The 27,489-nt window shown below is 42.8% G+C and overlaps 1 protein-coding gene across 1 annotated transcript; it reads right to left on the bottom strand.

Annotated features, from left to right (window-relative positions):
- Window positions 1-64: 64 nt before the first annotated feature.
- hacd2 (3-hydroxyacyl-CoA dehydratase 2) lies at window positions 65-27,489 on the bottom strand. Its single transcript, XM_084310418.1, has 7 exons — window positions 27,285-27,489; window positions 20,286-20,403; window positions 16,385-16,403; window positions 14,913-15,001; window positions 8,881-9,002; window positions 2,876-3,054; window positions 65-905 (listed from the first exon to the last, which is right to left on the bottom strand). Exons 1-7 carry the CDS (start codon window positions 27,413-27,415, stop codon window positions 823-825), a joined length of 741 nt encoding a protein of 246 aa, XP_084166544.1. The 5' UTR covers window positions 27,416-27,489; the 3' UTR covers window positions 65-822.

Raw genomic sequence — 27,489 nt, 5'->3', positions numbered from 1 at the left:
GAGCTAACTTTGAAACATCCAATTCAATGAGACTAGTTGGGAGAAAAACAGAGAACCATGCATGCACAGAATGAAAAAGCTTTATTATACTAAACAGGGAATGTGATCAAACGATTCTCAAGTGATAAATAAATGGGGATAGTAAAAGGACTCCAAAATAAATTAACGGGTGTACAAAACTCTGTTTGCACTACCATGTAGCCAAACCCTAAAAAATCACCTCAGTCCAACAGTCTATATACTACAGTGTATACATCACTCGTCTTACGACAAAACAAAAAAGGACAATACCTACTTTTTAGAGATCTTCTACTGTGCCTTTTTGGGAATAGGGTATCGATTGTATCAGTGCATTCAATTCAATCACCACATCTGAGAGAACGTCGAAAACCGGCGGCGACCTGCTCACCGCTCAAACTGGGGCGGCGCAACTGTACAGAATTCATACGTTCTTTAGAGTTGTGACTTTTTCTGAGTAAGCGAGGTTAACTGGAAAAAAAAGAAAGAAAAAAGAAAAAAAAGATTCCCTTCATATTGTGCAGCACATGAGCGTCTAGATTTACCCCGTCAACAGCCCAACGACCAATTAAGTAACAAAAGACTAAACAAAACAAGAATAATAACTTGTTAGATCATTAGATCATCCGCCAGGTAAACCTCTGACGATTTGGGAAACAGAAGCTGGGCTTGATATCTCGACAAGCAGACATGGTTTAATCGGCCAGGCAGGCGTGGTGTTTGGGAGAGAGGGCCTCCTCTGTTTGTTGGTCTGGTTATTTTCACCGCCCTTCTGGAATGGACCAGTCTGGCTGTTGTTGGGCGTTACTCCACTTTGGTGTACTCCTCCACGTGGCCCAGAACTTTCTTCCTTTGCCGCATCATGTGGAAGTAGAGCTGGGGGAAGACTGGGGGTCGGGGGGTCACGGGATGAAAAACACCTGTTATGCTCGACATCAAAGGACAAGTATGTTTACGTGCACATTAATATTCCAGTGTTAGTGGGGATTCTCAAGCCTTTGAGTTGGTGCAAATAAACACCATATCCCTTTTACAACAGCTGACATGTAATCCAGTTTTATTAGATGATGATAATAATTTGCTCGGACTATAACGTAGGACGTATATGCCAGTTAAACACACTCTGTATCAACAAGACACACCAGATGCTTTCTCTTAGGGTATCATTCCAAAATGAGAGATGCACTAAAAAAAAAAAAAAAAAAAACACGACATGGATGGCTGGCATGAAAGTAGATACAGTACTTCTGTTTACAGAATAACAACCTTGTGGAAGATGCTGATCATCTGCGATTTTTAAACACTGAGTCATGAATATCAGGTGACAGTTTCGAGTCTAAAATGAATTTATTGCATTTTGGAATGAACCCCTTCTACTGGTCCTCTTGCGATGTTGTGAAACGCAGGTAACACTAAACAATGACTTCGGTTACATGGAGACAGCGCTTGGGTCTCCGTCCAAACCACACCAAGGTCGTCTGAACGGGCCGCTTACATGCAAAGGAGCCCGTGTGGGCAGCTGTTCACATTACCGCATGTGATTATCTAACTGGAGGACGCTCTGCTTTTTGTTATTTGCTGTGTCTCCCTCATCTCCTTAATTCATAGAGGGACAAAAAAGTGAATGAATATGGAACAGCGGCTCTGCCACTTGTGCATCGGAGGGCAAAACATTTACATGTTCTGTACAACAAGTCAGCAGGAAGGTGTGGAATAATGACCCCCCCCCCCCACCCCCCCCTCAAACAATCTCCCAGTCATGTTCCAACCCTCCCCCATTCACCTTTTGCCTCACCTGATACCACCCCCACCCCTCCAATCCAATACCTAGGGCCATTCTACCCAGAATTCCCTTCACTCCACTATAAAGAGCTACGTCTCACTGGATTCTCTGAGCTCTCCTGGGGACACATCAGGCCAATGTCTTTTGAGTCATGCAGCAATAACTCTCAACCTACTTTTGTATTGATACTTTGACTGAGTTAATAGACTGCATTAACCAGGTCTCTTTTGACTGAGTAAGTTATTCAGCGTCGGCTATATTCCTCCACAAAGGGTACAACTCTGGCAGTAACATTGTTTGTCAAACAGTGTTGAACTTGAGTGCTACAGTCTTGAGTGCATAGTAGTAAAGACATATTAGCAATACAACGGTTTGACTTTTTTCCCTTTTTCTTTTATAGATATTGATTGAAGAAGTGCGTCTTTAGCCAACGGCGGAAAATTGGGCTGGTTTCGGCTGTCCCGACTGTGGTGGGAAGTTCGTTCCACCATTGTGGAGTGAGGACAGAGAATAGCCTGCTTCGCTTTGATGACCCCCCCCCACAGGAGTTTGGATAAGAGTGGGTCTCACGCGACCAGAAGATGCAGAATTGGCATTTAATTGGCACATTGCCATCAGGTGTGTGGATGAAATGCATTCGTCGGACTTGATCTTGGCTGATGTGATCAACCGTATACACGTTTACACATCTGTCCCTTTTGAGGATGAAAGATGCCCTATTCTCCTTCTTGGAGCATTGACTGAGTGACCCCCTGCCAGCATTGCATCGCTATCCTGCACTTTATGAGCCATTCCTGTTCTCATGTCATAAAAGTATATTTGTTGTACTTATGTATGTAGTTTATATGATTTTATAATAAAGATTTTCTCTATATTATTACCCCCTTATTTAAGTACAGATTACTGTCTACTTAATACTAAGGGGTGTTTTCATTTAAGTGAGGCTCTATGTTTGTGCATGTATGTTGTTCGCATAAATCATATATATATATATTTATTTTTAAAGCCTACTCTAGCCATACACAACACCACACCGTCAGCATGTACGGTGTTGCAGGGTGTTCGGCCACTCACGAGGAATGTAGGAGATCATGGCGAGGATGAGGAAGGTGTGGTAGTTGAAGGAGAAGTTGTACTTGTTGGGCAGAGTGACGGAGTACAGGCCTGTCTTCTGCACGTAGGGCAGCGCTGCGTAGATAGTCAGCAGCTCCCCGGTCACTCCCATGGGGTACAGCGCGAAGAAGAAGGTGTACCTGGAGGGGGAGGGGAAATAGACGGCAGGGGGCCATGGGGAGGGTGAGAGTGGGTGAGAGAGAGAGAGAAAGAAAGGGAGAGATAGAAAGAGAAAGAACAAGAGAGAATACAATTTCATTCTCTGAAATATTCACATTACAGTTGCATCCTTCTTTGACGCAAGTGCACATTTGTTAGCCGTTACGAGCCAAGTTGGAGGAAAATGTTGTTCGTTCAGTTATGAAAATATAAACAGACCTAATCAAATGTCCATATATAGTGCACCTCTGACAATACAACAGATCCATTTTAATCATGGAACAGTTGGCAGATTAGGCCACTGGAGCCAACACTGAAGTGCAGCAGCGGCAGCGGGGAGGGTGCCCTGGGTATTGTCGGCACCTCCAGAGCCAGTGACTGACATTGGAAACACAGCGCGGCTCCGCTAATCTCGGCAGTCTTAATTTAATTTGAACACCTATTCTCTTAGCAATCCTATATCTGTGTCTTCGGGGGAAAGCGAAGACGAAGGAAGAATGTTAATAGTGAAGGAATAGTAATTTGCTACCTGGCAACAGCTCCCCTATAGGGAATGAGGCTGTGTTGCCTTGGCGGCAGATGTAGATGAAATACACAATGTAGATGGAGAGATGATGTAGATGGAATACATGGAGATGAAATACATGATGGAGATTAAATACATGATGTAGATGCAATAAATGATGTAGATTAAATACATGATGTAGATGAAATACATGATGTAGATGAAATGCATGATGTAGATGAAATACATGATGTAGATGCAATACATGATGTAGATGCAATACATGATGTAGATGAAATACATGATGTAGATGAAATACATGATGTAGATGCAATACATGATGTAGATGCAATACATGATGTAGATGAAATACATGATATAGGTAGATGAGATACATGATATAGGTAGATGAGATGAAATACATGATATAGGTAGATGAGATGAAATACATGATATAGGTAGATGAGATGAAATACATGATATAGGTAGATGAGATGAAATACATGATGTAGATGAAATACATGATGTAGATGAAATACATGATGGAGATGAAATACATGAGCCTGGCTTAGCACAAATTAATGGAAGCGGATACGGACCTGACCAGCTAGCCTAGCCGTTGGCCAAAAACACCTCTCCCTAAGCTAACTAGGCTAACTTGCAGCCAGATAGCTTTCTACTGAACGCACAATAGGAAATTGGCATCTATCTTCTTGTCTGACTCTGGAGAAGACGGTAAGAGCATTTCCAATAATATTGGCGTGTTCCTCTAAGCCACACAGTTTGGCTTAACAAGAGAAAACCCTCCCATCCGCACTACATGAAACACAGTGGAAGCCCTTCTGGCCAGGCATGACCAGTGGCACGAAATAAAATCTCTCAGCTCAGGAAATGTAGCTTTAACGTTAGTTCATGCAGGACGCGGAAATCATACCTGCCAATAATTCTGGTTCAGCCGATCAGAATGCACACCAATCATAATCAACATGGCTAAAACTGTTAACAGGACGGTCCATTTAAGCTGTTCCCGGCCTCCCATTATTCAGTGCATGGCTGCACTCTCCGGCTGCCTTGCATGCCCTGTTGCACAATGTTGTTGGGAGTAGAAACTCCCTCCACCACCACCCCAGCCTCCGCCTGCAGCCATCTATCCACCTAGATATGCTCCCTACATGACATGCTGGCTTACCTCTCCTGCAGGGCGGGTTCTCCCAGCTGGGAGCGCACGTGAAGCTGGGAAAACACTGTTCTGACTCCCAGACCATCAGAACCTGTTCCCCCCCCCCCCCCCCTCAGGGCTGCGTTCTCTCCCCCTCTGCTCTTCTCCCTGATCACCAACAGCTGTACGTCCTCCAGTCAGCAGTCTGTCAAGCTAGAGGTTTGCGGACGACACCGCCCTCAACAGGCTCATCTATTTTTATGCTCATTTAATGCCTATGTCTAATTTGTGTCTACATTACTGCTGTGAAGCACTTTGGGCTGCAAGTCCTGTATGAAAGGTGCTGCTATACAAATAAAGTGTATTATTATTATTATTATTATTATTATCATCTCTAGTGGGGATGAGTCCGCCCTACAGATGAGAGATTGACCGCCTGGTGTGGACTGAACCACCAAGAGCTCAACGCTCTAAAGACAGTAGAGGCTGTGTGGACTTCAGGAAGAACCCATCCCCACTCTCCCCCATCACCCTGAGCGATGCCCTAGTTTACTCGGCCCTTCCACTTAGTGGGCACCATCATCTCCCAGGACCTCCAGTGGGAGCTGAACACCAGCTCCTTCACCAAGAAAACACAACAGAGGATGTACTTCCTTCAGCAGCAGCTGAGGAAGTTCAAACTGCCACAGACTATGATGGTGCACTTTTATACCGCCATCATCGCGTCCATCATCACCTCCTCTATCACCATCTGGTACACTGCAGCCACTGCCAAGGCAGAGGGCAGACTGCGCAGGGAACAAACTTAACTTTTTGACTTACCAGCCATTTGGCTGGTAGATTTTTAAAAGTACCAGCCGGGCAGATTTTTTACTAGCCAAAAATTATAAATAGCTTTTTAGTATATCGCCATGTGTTATTATTACATATAATACTCTCATATGCTATTTTCAATTAATATCATAAACAACATAAGGAATATTAGCATAATTTTGAGTGGACTGAAGGAATGAGTCAGCGTTAATAGTTTTAAATGCAAATAATTTATTGAAACATAGAAGTGGGGTCGGGACACACACACACACACACTGTGTTTCAACTCACCACCCCCGCATCATATTGTAGTCTGTCTTCAAACTTCCACTCCTCTCAAAAGATTTTATATTTGAATATCAACATTATCTGTCCATCCTCAGTAATCCTCAGTTTACTATAATATACTCCTGTCCTGAGTCCTGACTAGTGACTCCGTCGTCTTTCCAAACGCACGCACACACACAGGGAAGGGGAGAGTGCCCCCCCCCCCCTATTTCCCTTTCCTCAGTGCTGTTTATGGCTCTGTCTCGTCTGATCATCAGGATTAACTTGTTAGCTGACGTTAACGTTGTAGTGATTGGTACATAAACGTTAATTTCGGGCGATGTGGGCATAAAGGAATGGCGACGGTGCAAAGCATGTAGCTGCATTGGACTCGTTGTGAGAAGAAAAAAAACATCACAGACTTATTTCGCGTCTGTAGGCGCAGTGCTGTGTTAACGCTGCTCTGTTTACAACGCTGCTCTGTTTTCAAGAAACAACACTGAGTTGGCGGATATCATATGACTCGCGGAGTTGCTAAGGGTTTTTCAAAATAAGAGTATCATATGAACCTGAACGTTGCTAGCTGCCGGAGCCCAGATATTATGACTGGAGCTGCGTTTGGGGCGGCAATGAGACCCGCACAGGATTTTCAAAATAAGAGTATCGATATGAACTACACCCGCCAGCTGGCGGGCAGACTATTATTGTTAGACGCCAGACGGTAAATCTACACGCATTTGGCGATGGGCGCCCAGTTATTTTGTTCCCTGCTGCAGTGTATTATTCGCTCCACTGGGAAGGTGCTTGGCTGCAGTCTGCCATCTCTCCTGTATGCCTCCAGGGCCCTGAGGCGTGCAGGTAAGATTGTGGAGATGAACTCTCTGAAACACTCTTTGCTTCAACCCCGGAGACAAACTTTTTGAAACACTCTTTGCTTCAACCCCGGAGACAAACTTTTTGAAACAATCTTTGCTTCCATCCTGGAGACGAACTCTTTGAAACACTCTGTGCTTCCACCCTGGAGACTAATTTTTTTTTTTGTATCTACTTTTTCTCCCATTTTCTATTTTTCTCCCATCCCAATTTCGTATCGTCCAATTCTACCCTCCCCTGTCTCGAACGCTGTTAGGCCATGCCTCCCACAAGCCGGCTGCAATGTGGACTAAGCCTTACATCACGTGTCCCCGAGGATACGTGTCCCGTATTGCAAGTGTTTCACTAAGATATAAAAATTAAATTTGTATTCTATTTTATATTTTTTAACTGTAGTACTTATTTGGCTTGCAGCACTCGTTTACAATTATACTTTCGTACTTATTTTCTATGTCTATTGTATGCACCAACGTACGAAAACCAATTCCTTGTATTTTACAAACGTACTTGGCAATAAACCTAACTAACCTTACTGTCATGCACTTGTCCTAATATACTAACCTACACTGTAGCACTCAACACTTTGATGAACATTGTTACTCAGCTGATAGAGTTGTGCCCTTCCTGATGACTTGTCGTACAGAACTTGTAAGTCGCTTTGGATAAAAGCGTCAGCTAAATGACTAAATGTAAATTAAATGAAAATTAAACCTGATGCTGATAATGTCTCCATTGTCAGTATCACATCATCTGAGGATGTGGTTTCTGAGGCCAGAGACAAACCAGACGCCAAAGAACAGGAGCCTGGCTGTTCACACCAGAAGACATTTTCCATGCTGGTCAACCAGATATTCTGCTCATCTGCGTATAATACTTCTATATACCTACTTATACACCTGCATATAACCCATAGAACTCTTTATGATATACCATATACAGTACATATATTTATTCTTACCGTATATATATCTATCTATCTATATATGTAGATACTATATCTATATCTGTACATATCCCTTACCTACTCTTACTAGTTATGCTGCTGGTCAGTATGCAGTGTTTCCCATTAATTACCTAGACTGTGGCGGCCCGCCGTCTAATTAGTCCCGCCACAGTGAACCAATTTTTTTTTAAATAAATATATATATTATTAGTTTTATTTTTTTAATATAAAGTTTGCCAATAGGGATGTATCAGTAGTATTGGCAGTGGTAGTAGTCGTAATAGTAATCCAGTATATTATTTTATTTTCTAAAAAATAAACCAGTTCAACACAGGTAACCACTTTTGCTTCATATCTTTGATGGCTCAAATGTATGCTCTAGTCCAGTGGTTCCCAAACCTCTCCTCGAGACACCCCAGCCGTTCCATGTATTTGTTAAATTCCACCACCTGATTCAACTAATAAAGGGCTAGTTAAGTTGAAGTGTGCTGGTGGTGGAATTTAACAAATACATTGAACGGCTGGGGTGCTTCGAGGAGAGGATTGGGAAGCACTAGTCTAGTCGAGTTTGTGTTTTGAGCACAAAGTTCATCATAGATCTAGCCTCTTTATTTTGCTCTCAAAGTGCACCAGATTGATGCATTTAACTTTAAAATGTACAACAAAAAAAAGTTCCGGGGGTCACGCCCGCGGACCCCCCTAGAGGGCCCGAGGTTCACCCACCACATTCTCACAAAATCCTGTGGGAAACACTGGTATGACTACTACCAAACTGTCTTTATACCTGTATCACTGTACATACTAATACTACAACTCTGCGTGTCCTGCGTGTGGCGTGAGGCTCTGCTCAGGACGTCCCCAACTGGGGACTTTTATTTGCGTTCTTAAGCCAAATCTGTCGCAGGCTTGCATGGCTTTGCACTGAGAGCATCTTGAGGGCAGAGCCTATACTGACAAATACAACTGTATAATCATTCGTCACTATAAATGGTTTAATTGTTATAACGAGTGTTCCCCGACTGAAATAGGCGATTTATATATTAGAACTACGCAAAAGGCTACAGTCCGGAGCATAAATGTGAATGACACAAATAAAAAAAAATCCGTTCTTTTCTTTCTTGCCGTGAAAGTTACATAATGCAGCTTTAATCTTCCAGCAGACCAAACAGTACTGTAATTAATTACACACACAATCCATAACGGACAACACTTCTAATAACACTGACGGCCGGAGCAGCTGGCCTTACCTGGCCCATTTGATGAGGTAGGGCAGATGATTGAGCAGGCTGAAGGTGTAGAACGAGTAGCGGATGATCTCCGTGACGGTCCAGGCTGTTACAAACAGCAGAACGCTGTCCTCACTCTGCACCTAGAGACGGGAGAGACACACACAGTGGTCTAAGTGGTCTAAGGGTCCAAACGCAACTTTCAGTGCAGAAGGATGAATGATGCCGTGTATTCATCCGTCATGTAATTCTACCACTGGGGCTCGTTTGGTCCATCATTGTGTTGTGTGTCAATTGCTTAACCCTTTCACTACCACACTGCAGAAAGTTAATGGCCAAGGAATGATGTTGACGTGCTCTGAGATTTTCAGAGCTACTGTAGGAGTCAGAATAGTACTGTAGGAGTCACAGTCAGACTGGTACTGTAGATACTGTAGGAGTCAGAATAGTACTGTAGGAGTCACAGTCAGACTGGGACTGTAGATACTGTAGGAGTCAGAATGGGACTGTAGATACTGTAGGAGTCAGAATGGTACTGTAGGAGTCAGAATGGTACTGTAGATACTGTAGGAGTCAGAATGGGACTGTAGATACTGTAGGAGTCAGAATGGTACTGTAGATACTGTAGGAGTCAGAATGGTACTGTAGATACTGTAGGAGTCAGAATGGTACTGTAGATACTGTAGGAGTCAGAATGGTACTGTAGATACTGTAGGAGTCAGAATGGTACTGTAGATAGTGTAGGAGTCAGAATAGTACTGTAGATACTGTAGGAGTCAGAATGGTACTGTAGATAGTGTAGGAGTCAGAATAGTACTGTAGGAGTCAGAATGGTACTGTAGATACTGTAGGAGTCAGAATAGTACTGTAGGTACTGTAGGAGTCAGAATGGTACTGTAGGAGTCAGAATAGTACTGTAGGAGTCAGAATAGTACTGTAGGAGTCAGAATGGTACTGTAGGTACTGTAGGAGTCAGAATAGTACTGTAGATACTGTAGGAGTCAGAATAGTACTGTAGATACTGTAGGAGTCAGAATAGTACTGTAGATACTGTAGGAGTCAGAATGGTACTGTAGATACTGTAGGAGTCAGAATGGTACTGTAGATACTGTAGGAGTCAGAATGGTACTGTAGGAGTCAGAATGGTACTGTAGGAGTCAGAATAGTACTGTAGGAGTCAGAATGGTACTGTAGGAGTCAGAATAGTACTGTAGGTACTGTAGGAGTCAGAATGGTACTGTAGGAGTCAGAATAGTACTGTAGGAGTCAGAATAGTACTGTAGATACTGTAGGAGTCAGAATAGTACTGTAGATACTGTAGGAGTCAGAATAGTACTGTAGATACTGTAGGAGTCAGAATAGTACTGTAGATACTGTAGGAGTCAGAATGGTACTGTAGATACTGTAGGAGTCAGAATGGTACTGTAGATACTGTAGGAGTCAGAATGGTACTGTAGGAGTCAGAATGGTACTGTAGGAGTCAGAATAGTACTGTAGGAGTCAGAATGGTACTGTAGGAGTCAGAATAGTACTGTAGGTACTGTAGGAGTCAGAATGGTACTGTAGGAGTCAGAATAGTACTGTAGGAGTCAGAATAGTACTGTAGATACTGTAGGAGTCAGAATAGTACTGTAGATACTGTAGGAGTCAGAATAGTACTGTAGATACTGTAGGAGTCAGAATAGTACTGTAGGTACTGTAGGAGTCAGAATGGTACTGTAGATACTGTAGGAGTCAGAATGGTACTGTAGATACTGTAGGAGTCAGAATGGTACTGTAGATACTGTAGGAGTCAGAATGGTACTGTAGATACTGTAGGAGTCAGAATGGTACTGTAGGAGTCAGAATGGTACTGTAGATACTGTAGGAGTCAGAATGGTACTGTAGATACTGTAGGAGTCAGAATGGTACTGTAGGAGTCAGAATAGTACTGTAGGAGTCAGAATGGTACTGTAGATACTGTAGGAGTCAGAATGGTACTGTAGATACTGTAGGAGTCAGAATAGTACTGTAGATACTGTAGGAGTCAGAATAGTACTGTAGATACTGTAGGAGTCAGAATGGTACTGTAGATACTGTAGGAGTCAGAATGGTACTGTAGGAGTCAGAATGGTACTGTAGGAGTCAGAATGGTACTGTAGATACTGTAGGAGTCAGAATGGTACTGTAGATACTGTAGGAGTCAGAATGGTACTGTAGATACTGTAGGAGTCAGAATGGTACTGTAGATACTGTAGGAGTCAGAATGGTACTGTAGGAGTCAGAATGGTACTGTAGATACTGTAGGAGTCAGAATAGTACTGTAGGTACTGTAGGAGTCAGAATGGTACTGTAGGAGTCAGAATAGTACTGTAGGAGTCAGAATGGTACTGTAGGAGTCAGAATGGGACTGTAGGAGTCAGAATAGTACTGTAGGAGTCAGAATGGTACTGTAGATACTGTAGGAGTCAGAATGGTACTGTAGATACTGTAGGAGTCAGAATGGTACTGTAGGTACTGTAGGAGTCAGAATGGTACTGTAGATACTGTAGGAGTCAGAATGGTACTGTAGATACTGTAGGAGTCAGAATGGTACTGTAGATACTGTAGGAGTCAGAATGGTACTGTAGATACTGTAGGAGTCAGAATGGTACTGTAGATACTGTAGGAGTCAGAATGGGACTGTAGGAGTCAGAATAGTACTGTAGGAGTCAGAATGGTACTGTAGGAGTCAGAATGGTACTGTAGATACTGTAGGAGTCAGAATGGTACTGTAGATACTGTAGGAGTCAGAATGGTACTGTAGATACTGTAGGAGTCAGAATGGTACTGTAGATACTGTAGGAGTCAGAATGGTACTGTAGATACTGTAGGAGTCAGAATAGTACTGTAGGAGTCAGAGTGGTACTGTAGATACTGTAGGAGTCAGAATGGTACTGTAGATACTGTAGGAGTCAGAATGGTACTGTAGATACTGTAGGAGTCAGAATAGTACTGTAGATACTGTAGGAGTCAGAATGGTACTGTAGATACTGTAGGAGTCAGAATGGTACTGTAGGTACTGTAGGAGTCAGAATGGTACTGTAGGTACTGTAGGAGTCAGAATGGTACTGTAGATACTGTAGGAGTCAGAATGGTACTGTAGGAGTCAGAATAGTACTGTAGGAGTCAGAATGGTACTGTAGATACTGTAGGAGTCAGAATGGTACTGTAGGAGTCAGAATGGTACTGTAGATACTGTAGGAGTCAGAATGGTACTGTAGATACTGTAGGAGTCAGAATGGTACTGTAGATACTGTAGGAGTCAGAATGGTACTGTAGATACTGTAGGAGTCAGAATGGTACTGTAGATACTGTAGGAGTCAGAATGGTACTGTAGGTACTGTAGGAGTCAGAATGGTACTGTAGATACTGTAGGAGTCAGAATGGTACTGTAGGAGTCAGAATGGTACTGTAGATACTGTAGGAGTCAGAATGGTACTGTAGATACTGTAGGAGTCAGAATGGTACTGTAGGAGTCAGAATGGTACTGTAGGAGTCAGAATGGTACTGTAGATACTGTAGGAGTCAGAATAGTACTGTAGGTACTGTAGGAGTCAGAATGGTACTGTAGATACTGTAGGAGTCAGAATGGTACTGTAGATACTGTAGGAGTCAGAATAGTACTGTAGGAGTCAGAATGGTACTGTAGGAGTCAGAATGGTACTGTAGATACTGTAGGAGTCAGAATGGTACTGTAGGAGTCAGAATAGTACTGTAGGTACTGTAGGAGTCAGAATGGTACTGTAGGAGTCAGAATAGTACTGTAGGTACTGTAGGAGTCAGAATGGTACTGTAGGAGTCAGAATAGTACTGTAGGAGTCAGAATGGTACTGTAGATACTGTAGGAGTCAGAATGGTACTGTAGATACTGTAGGAGTCAGAATGGTACTGTAGATACTGTAGGAGTCAGAATGGTACTGTAGATACTGTAGGAGTCAGAATGGTACTGTAGATACTGTAGGAGTCAGAATGGTACTGTAGGAGTCAGAATAGTACTGTAGGTACTGTAGGAGTCAGAATGGTACTGTAGGAGTCAGAATAGTACTGTAGGAGTCAGAATGGTACTGTATATGGGCGCTCCAGTAGCACACCACATAGCGCGCTGAGTCGCGAAGCGGTCGCCCCGGGTTCGATTCCCCGACCCGGTGGCCATATGCCGCATGTCTTCCCCTCTTCTCCTCCCGTTTCACCCTCTCTCCTCTGTCGGTCCTGCGTGGCCAAAAGGTCCTGCGTTGACCAAAAAAATATACAGTATATACTGTAGGAGTCAGAATGGCACAGCTCAAAACTGACTTGTACTGACATTAAAATGAGACAGAGACACATTACAGTACATGAGATGAGATGAAGGAAGACAGAGACACATTACAGTAGAGTACAGGGGGATGAGATGGAGGATGACAGACACATTACAGTACAGGGGGATGAGATGGAGGATGACAGACACATTACAGTACAGGGGGATGAGATGAAGGATGACAGAGACACATTACAGTACATGAGATGAGATGAGGAAGACAGAGAGACATTACAGTACATGAGATGAGAAGGAGAGAGGGAAGGGATTATTTCACACACTAGCTCCTCTGCTCTGGGCTACTTGGAGGAGATTATATCATAGCAGCAACGTGCAGGTTCTGCTGATGGCTCTGTTGATCTGTTCACACTCCAGGCAAGGAGACGTCACAAAGTCATAGTCCCAAGACATTAGGTTAATTGTGATGCAAATACTGAGAAGACGGAGATGCACAGAAAGGCAAGACACGCGTAAACACTTGCACATGTCCGTCCGTCCGTCCGTCCGTCCGTCCGTCCGTCCGTCCGTCCGTCCGTCCGTCCGTCCGTCCGTCCGTCCGTCCGTCCGTCCGTCCATGCACACACACACAAGCCTTGCAAATCAGGTCAGTACGCTACCCCAGATAAAAACACACAGCATTTAAGACCTCTGAGGGACGTTGCCCACTATGGATATCAAGCACATTCATTCCTGCAGGCTTACAGGCATGAAGGCTGTTGCAAGATTTTCTTACTTTATACACTTCAACTCCTCTTCAGTCTATCGACGAGACAAACGGTACATCGCTTTATCACGTTGGAAAATGAATCTACAGTGACACAGTGACTCATTATCTTTTACTCAGGAAAACACAGAAAATAAACTGGCTCCGACAGACATTACATGATGGCCTTGATGGAAAACAGAACCGTGTGTGTGTGTGTGTGTGTGTGTGTGTGTGTGTGTGTGTGTGTGTGTGTGTATTACTCTGTACTTTTAAGGGTGCCGACCTAATTACATCGGTACTACAGAGTACTGATTCACGCTAGATCAATCGGTACCAAATTTCGGTACCTTTACATGTTTAGTATAAGAATGCACCGTAATATACTAGACAAGAGGGAGCCTTTCCCACAATATATATATATATATATATATATATATATATATATATATATATATATATATATATATATATATATATATTAGGGCTGTCAAAATGAATGCTTTAACTTGAGATTAATTTAAATAATTTAAAGCATTAAAATAAATTAATCTAGATTAATCTATGGATTGAAAAATCTTCTACGTTCTGAACTTTCAGCAGTATATTCGCCGCGGATATAAGAAAGAGGTTTAGCTGAGTCAATGTTGATGGTTTTGTTGAACATTTGTATTTCACAGGAGAGAAACTGTATTCAAAGAAAGCTATTAAAATAGTCTTTGAATCTAAATATACTTTCTTTGTGTTGATTTTACATTAATTCCATGATTTTACTCAAGTAAATATCTGTTACAAGCTTCGGTCTTAAATAGAAAAATGCTATTTTTAATCTAATTAATCTAGATTAATTACAGAAAATTGTGAGATTAATTAGTTAAAAAAAATTGAATCTATTGATAGCACTAATATATATACATTTACCATTTATATATTACCGTCCCGTCTCTTGGGTCTTTGGAAAGGACCAGACAAGGTCAGAGGAGTTTGTGTGTGTGTGTGTGTTATTGAGGAATGGAGAGTAACCAGTCTTACCTCTCTGACGCTGTGTGTGACAGCCCAGGTGAGGAACACACGGGACAGGACCTGGAAGCCAGTCAGCACCACAGAGGACGGAACGATCCCTGGAGGACAAGACCACAGTCTTACAGACAGACAACACTGCTGGCCAATAATACACACAAGTTAAGCACATTCTTAAGATTCCCAGATGGGGGGGGGGGGGGTGTTAGGGTTAGGGATGCACTGAAACCAGGCTAAGATAGGGTATCGGTATCTGAGAATTTCCCCAGTGTGTGTCCAGGCAACGAGTCCCAAGTGAACATGTCCACCATGCAATCAGTGGAATTTGTTTATAATTATATTGTGGAAATGGCAAAAACACCGGTGTATTTGCCTTGTCCATTCCAGTAGTACACAACAAAACTGTTTTTATCATACCACTAAATGAACCAGACTGTATATATCCAGGTGGCTTGGTCATCGTTTTCTGTATTTGTATGTGCTCCCAATATGCTGTAAATGTGGTGAAACACACAGCCATGGGATGTTGGTGTGGTGTGGTGTGTGTGTGTGTGTGTGTGTGTGTGTGTGTGTGTGTGTGTGTGTGTGTGTGTGTGTGTGTGTGTGTGTGTGTGTGTGTGTGTGTGTGTGTGTGTGTGTGTGTGTGTGTGTGTGTGTGTGTGTGTGTGTGTGTGTGTGCTAGATTCGATTCGATTCAAATGTATGGTCATCAGTATACAGCACAAGTACAGTATAACGAAAAGAGGTTTGGCATCCAACCAGAGTGCAAATGTTACATTAAAGTGCAATAGTAATATACAATGTACAGGTGATTAAACTGGGTATAAAATATATAAATGAGTACTACTGAGTATAATGCTGATCAGATGTTGTAGTATTAATATGTACAGTGATACAGGTATAAAGACATGGTAGTAAGTCATACTGGCCAGCAGTGTAACTAGTAAGAGTAGGTAAGGGATATGTACAGATAATCAGATATAGATATAGTATCTACAGATATGTAAAAAGGATTATATGCAGATGTGTACAGACATATGTGGATAGATATATATATATATATATATATATGGTAAGAACAAATATATATATATACAGCATTATTGTATGCTATCATACAGAGTTATATGCAGTGTGTACGTGCGTGTAGCCGTGTACACAGTAGAACTACTGGGTGTCCTCGCCTGCACAAAGCAGCAGCAGGGAGCCTGCTTGCTGTGGGAAAGGTCAGCTCGCTTTAGCGTCCAATCCCAGATAATGAAGAGACTCAAATGTGAACCTGGTGTGGCTCGTATCATGTGGCATCTAGTGCTCTGGTTATCACATTAACACCATCTTAACCAACAACAACAATCTCCCGATTCTCTCTCAAGCAGCCGACACTGACGGGGTCTACGTGGCCGGCCGGGCGATAAAAGATGCCACTGTAGCAGAGAGACTCGTCACCGAGGAGAAGAGGAGGGAGGAGGGAGGAAGGAACTCACCCATGGCACAATGCAGTATCTGTGAAGGGAAAAGATGAAGAAGAGGACTGAGTATGCAACATGTCGACTCAATGTAATTGAACTGGCGCCTCAATAAAGTTTGTCTGAGGGAAGCGACAGTTGTGATTGGAGGATCAAGAAAAGAGGGCGGGACTTGAGGTAAATTAAAGTAGATTTATAAAATGGAAAATTGGTCTATATTTATATAGCAGCTTTTTATCCAAAGCGCTTTACTATTTGTTCCTCAAACTGGATCTGCTCTACGCCGTCCTCAGTTGACCTACACCGTCTAACCATGCCCGCTCTTCCTCAACTGGAGCCGAGTGGTTCTCCTGCCCCCTGGCCCTGGGGAATGTGACTTTGAGACATCATCTTATTTTTCATACCAGCGCTTGTATTCCTATGCTTTTTTTTCTTGGCTCTATTATTATTTTCATTTTATTTATTACTACTACTTATTACTTATGTACCGTAATTCCTCTAATAGTAACCGGGTCTCAAATACAAGCCGGGTCTCTATTAATGGCCGGGTGCGCTCTTGAGCTAAGCAATTATAAGCCGGCCTCCTAATACAAGCCGGGTTACTAATATACTGAGCTGCATACTGAGCTAGTTACTTGATTTCACTTTGAAAACGTTGAAATGACCAGTGACCACCTGTAATTGCACTGTTTACTATTTCATACAGTACTTGGTTGGTTTCAATAAATGAACCCAGTACATTTTACTGGGTTCAAACTGACACAAAATGTTGATTTATTCATTATGATCCGTTTGAAAATGTGAAATATAGGCCTCCCTCTTATACAGGCCTCCTCCTAATACAAGCCTGGTACCCGCTACAGTTGAAACAAATACAAGCCGGGGTTACTATTAGAGGAATTACGGTACTTTAGATACTATTGCTACTATGCATGTATGTATATGCGTTTTATCACATGTATACATACGTACACATACCAATTATTAGCTTGTTCTATTCTCCATCCATCTATAATCCATAGCAACACTATAATATCACCGACAGCCTGATGGGGGGATCCCCTTTGAATTGCTCATCTGAGGTTTCTCTCCTCCACGCTGCCTGTGGTGTTTTTTTCCCCTATTGCCAGGTTTTAGGGAGTGGTTCCTTATCTTCATTGGGGAAAGTCTGGGGGTGTTGCAATGTGGATTTTATGGTTTTAGTTCTGGATCTATTGTGATGTTTCTTCTTGATCTGTGAAGCCCATGGGGGAAATTCATTGTGATTTTGGGATATACATATACCGTACTTTTCGGACTATAAGCCGCGGCTTTTTCCCCCATTTTTCGACCCTGCGTATTATATAACGGTGCGGCTTATATGTGGACCAAACCCTAAAATATTGCTTTTTTTACTGCATTGAAGTGTTATTTATCTGTTCCCTTATTTGCTAAACTTAATACAACTTGTAAATGAGTTAATTCTTGTTATTTGTCCGACAGTATTGTGACAATCCCCTCTGTGCACGAACCCTTACATATGGTAATTAAACATTAAAACACCTGCGGCTTATAGTCCAGTGCGGCTTATATATGTACACATCATTCAATTTAGCTGCTGCGGCTTATAGTCAGGTGCGGCTTATAGTGCGAAAAGTACGGTACATTTCATTTTTATTTGATTCCTCACATTTGACCTTTTAGGCAACCATGCAAGGTGCCAACCTGCTCATCAGGAGCAGTTAGGGGTTAAGTGTCTTGCTCAAGGACACTTCGACACGCTGCCCGGGAGGAGCCGGAAATCGAACCGGGAGCCTCCAGATTACCAGATGACTACTCTACCTCCCCTCTACTGTCGCCCCTTATTTATTATACTAAATGAGATCACAATGGCGTACTACATAAAAGGAAGCACAGGAGTGTTTGAAGAGGATTTCATGAATTGAATATCTAGCAGAGGTGACACCGTGGCCCAGTAATTTATCAGTGTGCTACACCGTGTCTGGATGGTATGACCTGAACTCATACACATGCGTGTGTGACTTTGTACGCATATAACACAGCAGAGGGAACGAGGGAGGACCTGACCTGTTTCTATTTCCAAACCAGAGTGTGAAGTTATCTTAATTGGTCTCTTACTGCCATTCACTGAGTCTGGAAACATTTATGCTAGCCATGTTGACTAGTTAGGGCTTCACTGAGTCTGGAAACCTTTATGCTAGCCATGTTGACTAGTTAGGGCTTCACCGAGTCTGGAAACCTTTATGTTAGCCATGTTGACTAGTTAGGGCTTCACCGAGTCTGGAAACCTTTATGTTAGCCATGTTGACTAGTTAGGGCTTCACCGAGTCTGGAAACCTTTATGCTAGCCATGTTGACTAGTTAGGGCTTCACTGAGTCTGGAAACCTTTATGCTAGCCATTAGGGGTGGGAATCACCAGTTTCATCACGATACGATAAGATAGCGATTCTTTGGACGATACGATATTTTCCGATATCACAAAGTCTGCCACGATACGATTCGATTCAGGCAATGGAAAAAAAGGCAATGGAAATATCATTTGACATTTTTATTTTTTAGCTTTTCCAGACATTTAAATGAAAAACAATCTATTGTTTTTAATACAAATAGACCTCCTGTTCACTGTTTTTGGTTCGTTTTTCTTTTTTTATTCTCGATATTAATATCTTATTCACTGTCAGAGCTGTATTTTGGCTGGAAAAGGCATATTGGGAGTCCGAAGGTGCAGTACCGGCCAGATCCTGGTAGTGGGGCTATCTCGAGAGTGCAGTAACCCCCCCTCCTTCCCAGTCCCTAGTGGACCTCTGCTGTTCTCTCTATATGTCTCTGATCAGCTTAGCTTAGTTAGCTTACGCTAACGCAGTGTTATTTTCGGTATTTAACGCGATGTGGGCATAAAGGAATGGCAAGGATGCAAAGCATGTTAGATGCATTTGACCCGTTGTGGGGGGAAAAAAAACAGGCACTTATTTTGGGTCGCAAAATAGGCGGACTCTGAAGCAATGCTGTCCAACGTTAACACACGCTGCTACTGAGCTACTGTTGTGGTGGCCGGGCGGCGTGAATATTTTCCCTAATGGGGTTGCACTTCCGCGTTCGGTTTGCGTGATCTGATTGGCCACTGACGTTTCTGGTCATGTGACATGTGCGCCAATCGCGTGACGCCTGTTTCTGCGCCTATTTCCGCCTCGAACAGCCTGCAAACTACCTAACGCCTAGTTTATCACTGGTTAAGCTTAGGCGACTCTTTCGAAGTTGGTTAAGGTTAGAGTTTGGAATCAGGGCTGGTGTTCTATCGCCCTGCTCTAAGACAAACTCTAACCTTAACCAACTTCGAAAGAGTGCCTAAGCTTAACCGGTGATAGAAACAGGCGTCACACGATTGGCGCACATGTCACATGACCAGAAACGTCAGTGGCCAATCAGATCGCGCAAACCGAACGCGGAAGTGCAACCCTGTTAGGGAAAATATTCACGCGGCCGGGCGGATATGCATTGCTCACCAGGGGATTTTCAAAATAAGAGTATCGCAATATGAATCGATCTTTTTACGTTGCATTGATCCTATTTGATAATTGATAATAGATCGATATATATCGATCTGGATCGATGCATCGTTCCACCCCTACTAGCCATGTTGACTAGTTACTAAGGGCTGTGTGCCTTTGACACTACGTGGTCACGCATACTTGCCAGGAGGTCAATATGTTGTACGGGACATACACACCATTGGTGAAATAAGAGGTCTTTTACACTCTCTAAATGTAATATTTGACATACTTGAGATACACAATACATAGACGCATCGGACTTGGGCTTATATAGCGTTATCAACTCTTAATAGTTTGAATATTCAGGCTAAGTGGTTATATAACTGGATGTGTGTCATATTGAATGTAGCGTCAGTCCTTCACCTACCTCCAACATAGCTCCGGTCTGAAAGAACTTCAGTGGCTTCTCTATGGAGTAGTAGAGGCCATGGTAGCTGCCTCTGGCCAGGTAGGCTCTGACCAGGCCCACCGCAATCACCAGCCACCTGTCACGAAGTAGACAAGTTACAGACAAGTTTACATTTACATTTAGTCATTTAGCTGACGCTTTTATCCAAAAGCAACTTACAAGTTCTGTACAACAATTCAGCAGGAAATGTACAACTCTGGCAGCTAAGGGTAAGTAAGATTGTTCGTCTAACAGCGTCGAACTTGAGTGCTACAGACTTGAGTGCATATTAGCATAGTAGGTAATAATATAGGTAAGGTAGATTTCATTCCTTAGTAGAAGCAGAGTGCATACTAATAAGAGGTTAGTATAAAAGAAATTTACAGCAAGAAGCAAAACAGGGGGCGCCCGAGTGGCGAACCACATAATGTGCTGCGTCGCAACACGGCCGACCCGGGTTCGATTCCCGGACCCGGCGATCTTTGCCGAATGTCTTCCCCTGCTCTGACTGTCTCCCATTCCTCCTCTCTCTCTCTCTACCGGACTGCCCGGTAGTAAAAAACCCAATACAAATCTACAAAAACATAACTTGTCCGAAAGTTAATTTCCCTATTAATCGTGGTTTTCTTGGTCTTTGAATTAAGAATTATTTCCAGGCATCATATACTATGCTTTTTTTGTTGCTTATTTCTGTATACACTCGACGTGACTGTAAATGAGGGGAACCTTCAGGGTTTCCCATTAATTACCTAGACTGTGGCGGCCCACTTTTAATTAACCAAAAAAAGAAAGTAATCAGAAGTTTTTTACAATTTTTTTTAATATAAAGTTTGCCAATAGGGATGTATTGGCAGTGGTAGTAGTCGTAATAGTAATCCACTATATATATTTTTTTTCTAAAAAATAAACCAGTTCAACACGGGTAACCACTGTTGCTTCATTTCTTTGATGGCTCAAATGTATGCTCTAGTCCAGTGGTTCCCAAACCTCTCCTCGAGACACCCCAGCCGTTCCATGTATTTGTTAAATTCCACCACCAGCACACCTTGATTCAACTAATAAAGGGCTAGTTAAGTTGAATCAGGTGTGCTGGTGGTGGAATTTAACAAATACATTGAACGGCTGGGGTGCTTCGAGGAGAGGATTGAGAACCACTAGTCTAGTCGATTTTGTGTGTTGAGCACAAAGTTCATCATAGATCTAGCCTCTTTATTTTGCTCTCAAAGTGCACCAGATTGATGCATTTAACTTTAAAATGTACACACAAAGAAAAGTTAAGGGGGGGCATGCCCCCGGACGCCCCTAGAGGGTCGGAGGTTCACCCCCCATTGTCTTTGAAAATCCTGTGGGAAATACTGACCTTGGTTTCCCTTCGAGGTTTAAATAAAGGTTTGGAATGACATTTTTTATGAAATACATATATATGATGTAAATTCTAATATAGCTAAACTATGATGTGAAATGACAAGTAGGCGTCACATAAAGTTACAATGTTTTAATTATTTATGTTGCTGAAAAATGATTTAAGTACCTGTTGCAGCAATAAGTAGCTTAGTGTTCTGTATTAGGTCAAATCTCTTTAACAACTTCACCTGCTTTAAATCTGATTCTCAGTAGTATTGTTTCACTTTGGCTTTGATGTACAAAAAAAACATGTTGGCTACTTGTCATATTAGTTACAGACAGTAGTGTTGAATTTCGACTTTTAACAACTGAAAGTGTCGATTGATTGATTGAAAATGTTATTAACAGATTGCAGAATGGGTACAATACAGTACAGCTCAATACACACAATTGTTAAGGGGATGCAGACCAGAGAAAGACTTTCGTCTTACATTTACATTTAGTCATTTAGCTGACGCTTTTATCCAAAGCGACTTACAAGTTCTGTACGACAAGACAGCAAGAAGGGTACAACTCTATCAGCTGAGTAACAATGTTTATCAAAGTGTTGCGTGTTACAGTGTAGGTTAGTTTATTATGACAAGTGCATGACAGTAAGGTTAGTCAGGGTTCGATTTTTTTTATTATTATTATTTCAGATAATGGTTGAAGAAGTGAGTCTTTAGTCGACGGCGAAAGATTGGACGGGATTCGGCTGCCCTAACTGGGGTGGGTAGTTCATTCCACCATTGTGGGGCAAGGACTGAGAATAGGCGGCTTCTCTTTGATGACCCTCCGGGAGCTTGGATAGGAGTAGGTCTGAGGCGGCCAGAAGATGCAGAGTGTAGGGGTCTTGAGGGTGTGTAGTTAGAGACCATTGACCGGAGGTAGGCGGGAGCGGTTCCCTTTGCCGCACGGTATGCTAGGTCGAGAGCCTTGAAGCGGATACGTGCAGCAATGTGGAGCCAGTGCAGGTCCCTAAGAAGTGGGGTGACATGGGCCGACTTCGGTAGGTTTGAGATCAGGCGGGCCGCTGCGTTTTGAATGAGTTGAAGAGTCTTGTTTACATCAGGGTCCCCCATTTTACACCCAGGGTCCCCCAGGTCTTTAGTAGATCAAGCAGGTAAATATTCTTACCACTCAACCCTGCAGAGGTTCTACAGGGTACTCATCAAGCTAAATTAGCGTCACAGGTAACATTAGCAGTTAAAAATAGCCCTGACACCATCAGTAAGGTGAGTAAGGTGATTTGTTTGTGTTTGTTTGCTTGCTTGTGGATTTAACATGGAGTCAGCCAATCACTGAGCCAAAACGGTATGCCACACCTTGCTGGAGTCCTGTCAAGAAAAGACAGGAATTCCTCCAATCACATCCTGAAGCTGTCTCTACGTGAATCAATGCCAATATTGAAGCTATAGTGTCCAGAATTACAGATTCTGTTCCCAATTCCTGGGTTAACATACTCAGGCTATTATTGGTTAATATAATATTTTCATCCTTCTATAGAAGATGTTGCCAATATAGTGTATTGTTGATGTCATGACGAATATATACCACTGTTTCAGCATTTTTCAGTAGAAAGCTCAAATGACACCACAAGCTGAGTATCTGAGGTTAGGGTTGAGGGGCTATTCCATCATTTGAACAGAAATAACTACAGGACTACCTATTTGTCATTGGATTGGATTTTGATATAGCTACTGAATCTGAATGTAGATTATCAGTATTATTATTATTAACTTTTCCCCCTTGCCTGTACCTCCCCTCCCCTCCCCCAAGCTGCCATGACACCTGCATTTGACTTGGAAGGAGCACTTGACTTGACTTGAATACAAAGCAAGTTGTGGAGGACTATCAGGAGATGGGTCCACTGTGCCCTAACAACTGGTTTCAGCAACAACAACCCCAGTTGTGCAATATGCAACAACAGGGCAGTACAAAGATCATTTATCATACGTTTCAACACACTTATTATACCAGGCCAATGTTCATACGTTTCAACACTATTATACCAGGCCATTGCCAAATGTTTGATACAAGTTACCCCATGAATATAGGCTATATGGCGAAATCAGATTGCACCAGCCAAGATAATACAGTCCATTTACTGCAGCTAACCGGTCAGTTCCATTTTTATAAATCAAAACGCAAGTCTATGACCCAAATGTGACATAATAAAACGTAGCAGCAAGGTGTGTTTACAGACACTGTTTTGGATCGTGGGTAGGGAACCGCTCCCGCCTACCTCCGGTCAATGGTCTCTAACTACACACCCTCAAGACCCCTACACTCTGCATCTTCTGGCCGCCTCAGACCTACTCCTATCCAAGCTCCCGGAGGGTCATCAAAGAGAAGCCGCCTATTCTCAGTCCTTGCCCCACAATGGTGGAATGAACTACCCACCCCAGTTAGGGCAGCCGAATCCCGTCCAATCTTTCGCCGTCGACTAAAGACTCACTTCTTCAACCATTATCTACCCTGCAAATTTGGTTTTGAAGCCAAGCCAAGTTTCTTCAACCAGTGTACCATTGAGTTCATCTGACCAGTCCAGACTCTCCAGTTCAAGGTTAAAGGCCTCACTGGATGGATATAGTTCTTATTTCAAGTTTCAAGTTTCAAGTTTCTTTAATAGTTGTCATACAGAAGTACAGAATACTTTTATACAAAATGCGTCTTGCACAGTCTCTGGAGCGCAACAGTAAGAAGCATTTTGTATAAAAGTATTCTGTACTTCTGTATGACAACTATTAAAGAAACTTGAAACTTGAAACTTGAAATAAGAACTATATCCATCCAGTGAGGCCTTTAACCTTGAACTGGAGAGTCTGGACTGGTCAGATGAACTCAATGGTACACTGGTTGAAGAAACTTGGCTTGGCTTCAAAACCAAATTTTCATCAATACTAAACAACATGGCCCCCCTAAGAACCACCAGGGTAAAAAATCGCGCTGAGCCATGGATGCCCACTGAAATACTGACTGCTATGAAAGCCAGAGACAAAAAATGCTGAGTTTCGTAAAAGTCAGTCAAAGCTTACCAAAAGCACGAGCAGTGAACTCCAAGACCACGTGACTGAACTCAAACTAGAAAGAAACAGACTAAGAAATGACGTAAACTCCATGATCAAAACTGCTAAAAAAGATTTCATCAATGACAAAACCGAGGAAAACAAAAATAAACCATGTGAACTTTGGAAATTACTCAACAATCAACTAGGCTGCAGTAAATTGCGAGAGTAACACCCCTGCACAAAAAGGGCAGCAAATTAGACCCGGGCAACTACCGCCCTGTTTCTATCCTTACATCCATCTCGAAAGTCATGGAAAAAATAGTATACGAACAGATCGAAAAGTACCTTGCGGAAAAAAATCTAATCTACGAATTCCAATCTGGCTTCAGAACATCCCACTCCACTGACACATGCCTTCTCTACTTGAACGACCACATCAAACAAGAGGTGGACGCGGGCAAATACTGCGGCATGGTCATGCTGGACCTACAAAAGGCCTTCGACACTGTCAATCACACCATTCTGATTGACAAGCTAAAAGCAATTGGTTTTGATAGTTTATCAGTGAGCTGGATACAATCCTACCTGGAGGGGAGGGAACAGATGGTGGAGGTAAACGGTACCCTATCCCCCCCCCTCACAGTGAGCTGTGGTGTTCCACAAGGAAGCATACTAGGACAGCTACTATTCCTAATTTATGCAAATTACATGTCGTCAGCTTGTGACTGCAACTTGTTCCTGTTTGCGGACGACTCAGCCCTGCTGGTCTCTGACAAGAACAAGTTACAGGTTGAAAAAGCCCTCAGCTCGGAACTAGGCAAAATCTGCATATGGCTCGCCGACAACAAACTATCATTACACATGGGCAAAACAGAGTCCATTCTCTTCGGTTCAAATAACAAACTCAGCAAGACCGACGGCTTCTCGGTTACAGTGGGTGACAATATTATCACAAGGAAAGATGAAATTACCTACCTGGGTTCCATCCTAGAGGCTAATCTTTCCTGTGACAAAATGGCATCCAATGTAATAAAAAAAAGTCAACCAACGAACGCGATTCTTGTACCGGATCTCCTCTCTGGTAAACAAGAATACCCTGAAGACTCTAGCAGGAGCACTCATTCAAGGGTACTACGACTATGCTTGCACCTCATGGTACCAAAGCACCTCAAAGGCACTAAAAAACAAATTACAAACATCTCAAAACAAGCTAGTCAGACTACTGCTTGACCTGACTCCTAGAACCCACCTCACCCCTGCCCACTTTGACAACCTAGGATGGCTTAGAGTAGACGACAGAGTACAGCAACTTGCAATGGGCCTGGTCTACAAGATACACTACGCGACCAAGGTACCCATGTACATGTCAAAATACTTCCCAAAGGTCAGTGAATACCACGATCACAACACCAGAGGGAGCTCCACAAATCATGTAAAACCCAGATTCGGCTCAAACAAGGGACTAAACACGTTTCGCAATTATGCCACATCAATGTGGAACGCCCTACCTAAAGCTGTAAAGGAATGTGAATCACTACCCACTCTCAAAAAACACCTACGTGAGACTGCAATTCGAAACTTGCCCCTACAAATGTCCTAACCTAGTTGTACAGTAAATGACCAAGTAAGGCTTTGTCAGTATTCCAATGTACAGCGTAAAATGTGTGTGTGTCCCCTACCCAACCCCCCCCCCCCCCCCCCCCACCTCCAATGTACAGTTTTCCTACGCCAAATGTATATACACTCTTTTTCTGGACACTTTTGTATCACAAACAGTACTGTATTTGCAAATCTGATATGTCATAAATGTATAGATGTAGCAGTACTGTCTATCTGTATGTCATGTATGTCATATGTTATGATGAATTGAAAATGGGGGACCCTGATGTAAACTAGACGAAAGTCTTTCTCTGGTCTGCATCCCCTTAACAATTGTATGTATTGAGCTGTACTGTACTGTAGTCTGTACCCATTCTGCAATCTGTTAATAAACGTTTCAATCAATCAATCAATCACTAGCTCTAGTGGGCTATTGCAAAAACCAAGTCAATTTGAATCTACTGAATCGTTCATTTGGGTGTCTCAATCGTGGTCATGTGGACCAGGCGAAACAGCTGGAAAGCAAACAACGCCAACAATGTAAGAAACATCCATGACGTGATCCATTGTAACCGTTGGCCATCATCATCACCACCAGCCACAACAATGAACCGTCTGTTGCCAGATCTAATTCTTGACAACAGGACAATCTGTCTGTAAGTCAGATACAGGCAGGCCGTCCGACGATTTCCTAGAAAACCAAGCTCTCTTTTAGTTGTAACAGCATGCTTCCGTACATGATGCGAGCCAGAAATGTAAACATCGTGTGATCCTAATCCTGCAGAAGGAAATCCAACACAGACGAATGTGTGTGACTGTCTGACAGGAGGCGATCCCCGATGCGATCCCCATTCATTCAACCACGATGATCACGCAGCTCCACAACACACACACATATATATATATAAAAAAAACCACACACACACACTCACCCCCCGGCCCCCACACACACACACCTCGCACCAGGAAGAACTCGGCTACATACCCAGCTGTCATAACAACGTTATAAATAACCAAATAGGCCGTCGCCAGGGCCCCTGGTCCCCTCTTCCTCTTCGGGGCCACCACGTCACCCTGGGCCGCTTTGCTTGTCCCCATAGCAGGTGCTGCTGACATGACTGCAAGTCTGCAACCCTGAGTCCGGACGGTTGGTGGCTGATACAGATTATTAGTTCATGGACTCAGGAGGA

Source organism: Notolepis coatsorum (assembly GCF_963971535.1).
Source record: "Notolepis coatsorum genome assembly, chromosome: 3".
Lineage (NCBI taxonomy): Eukaryota > Metazoa > Chordata > Actinopteri > Aulopiformes > Paralepididae > Notolepis > Notolepis coatsorum.
This window is presented reverse-complemented; position numbering and strand designations above follow the sequence as displayed.

Excerpts from the sequence above, each read along its gene's own strand:
- hacd2 (XM_084310418.1), bottom strand. The coding sequence starts at position 27,415 with ATGTCAGCAGCACCTGCTATGGGGACAAGCAAAGCGGCCCAGGGTGAC. Across the intron at positions 3,055-8,880 it reads TACCTCATCAAATGGGCCAG|GTACACCTTCTTCTTCGCGC; the intron begins GTAAGGCCAGCT and ends CTCCCCCTCCAG. Across the intron at positions 906-2,875 it reads CATGATCTCCTACATTCCTC|TCTTCCCCCAGCTCTACTTC; the intron begins GTGAGTGGCCGA and ends CCCGACCCCCAG.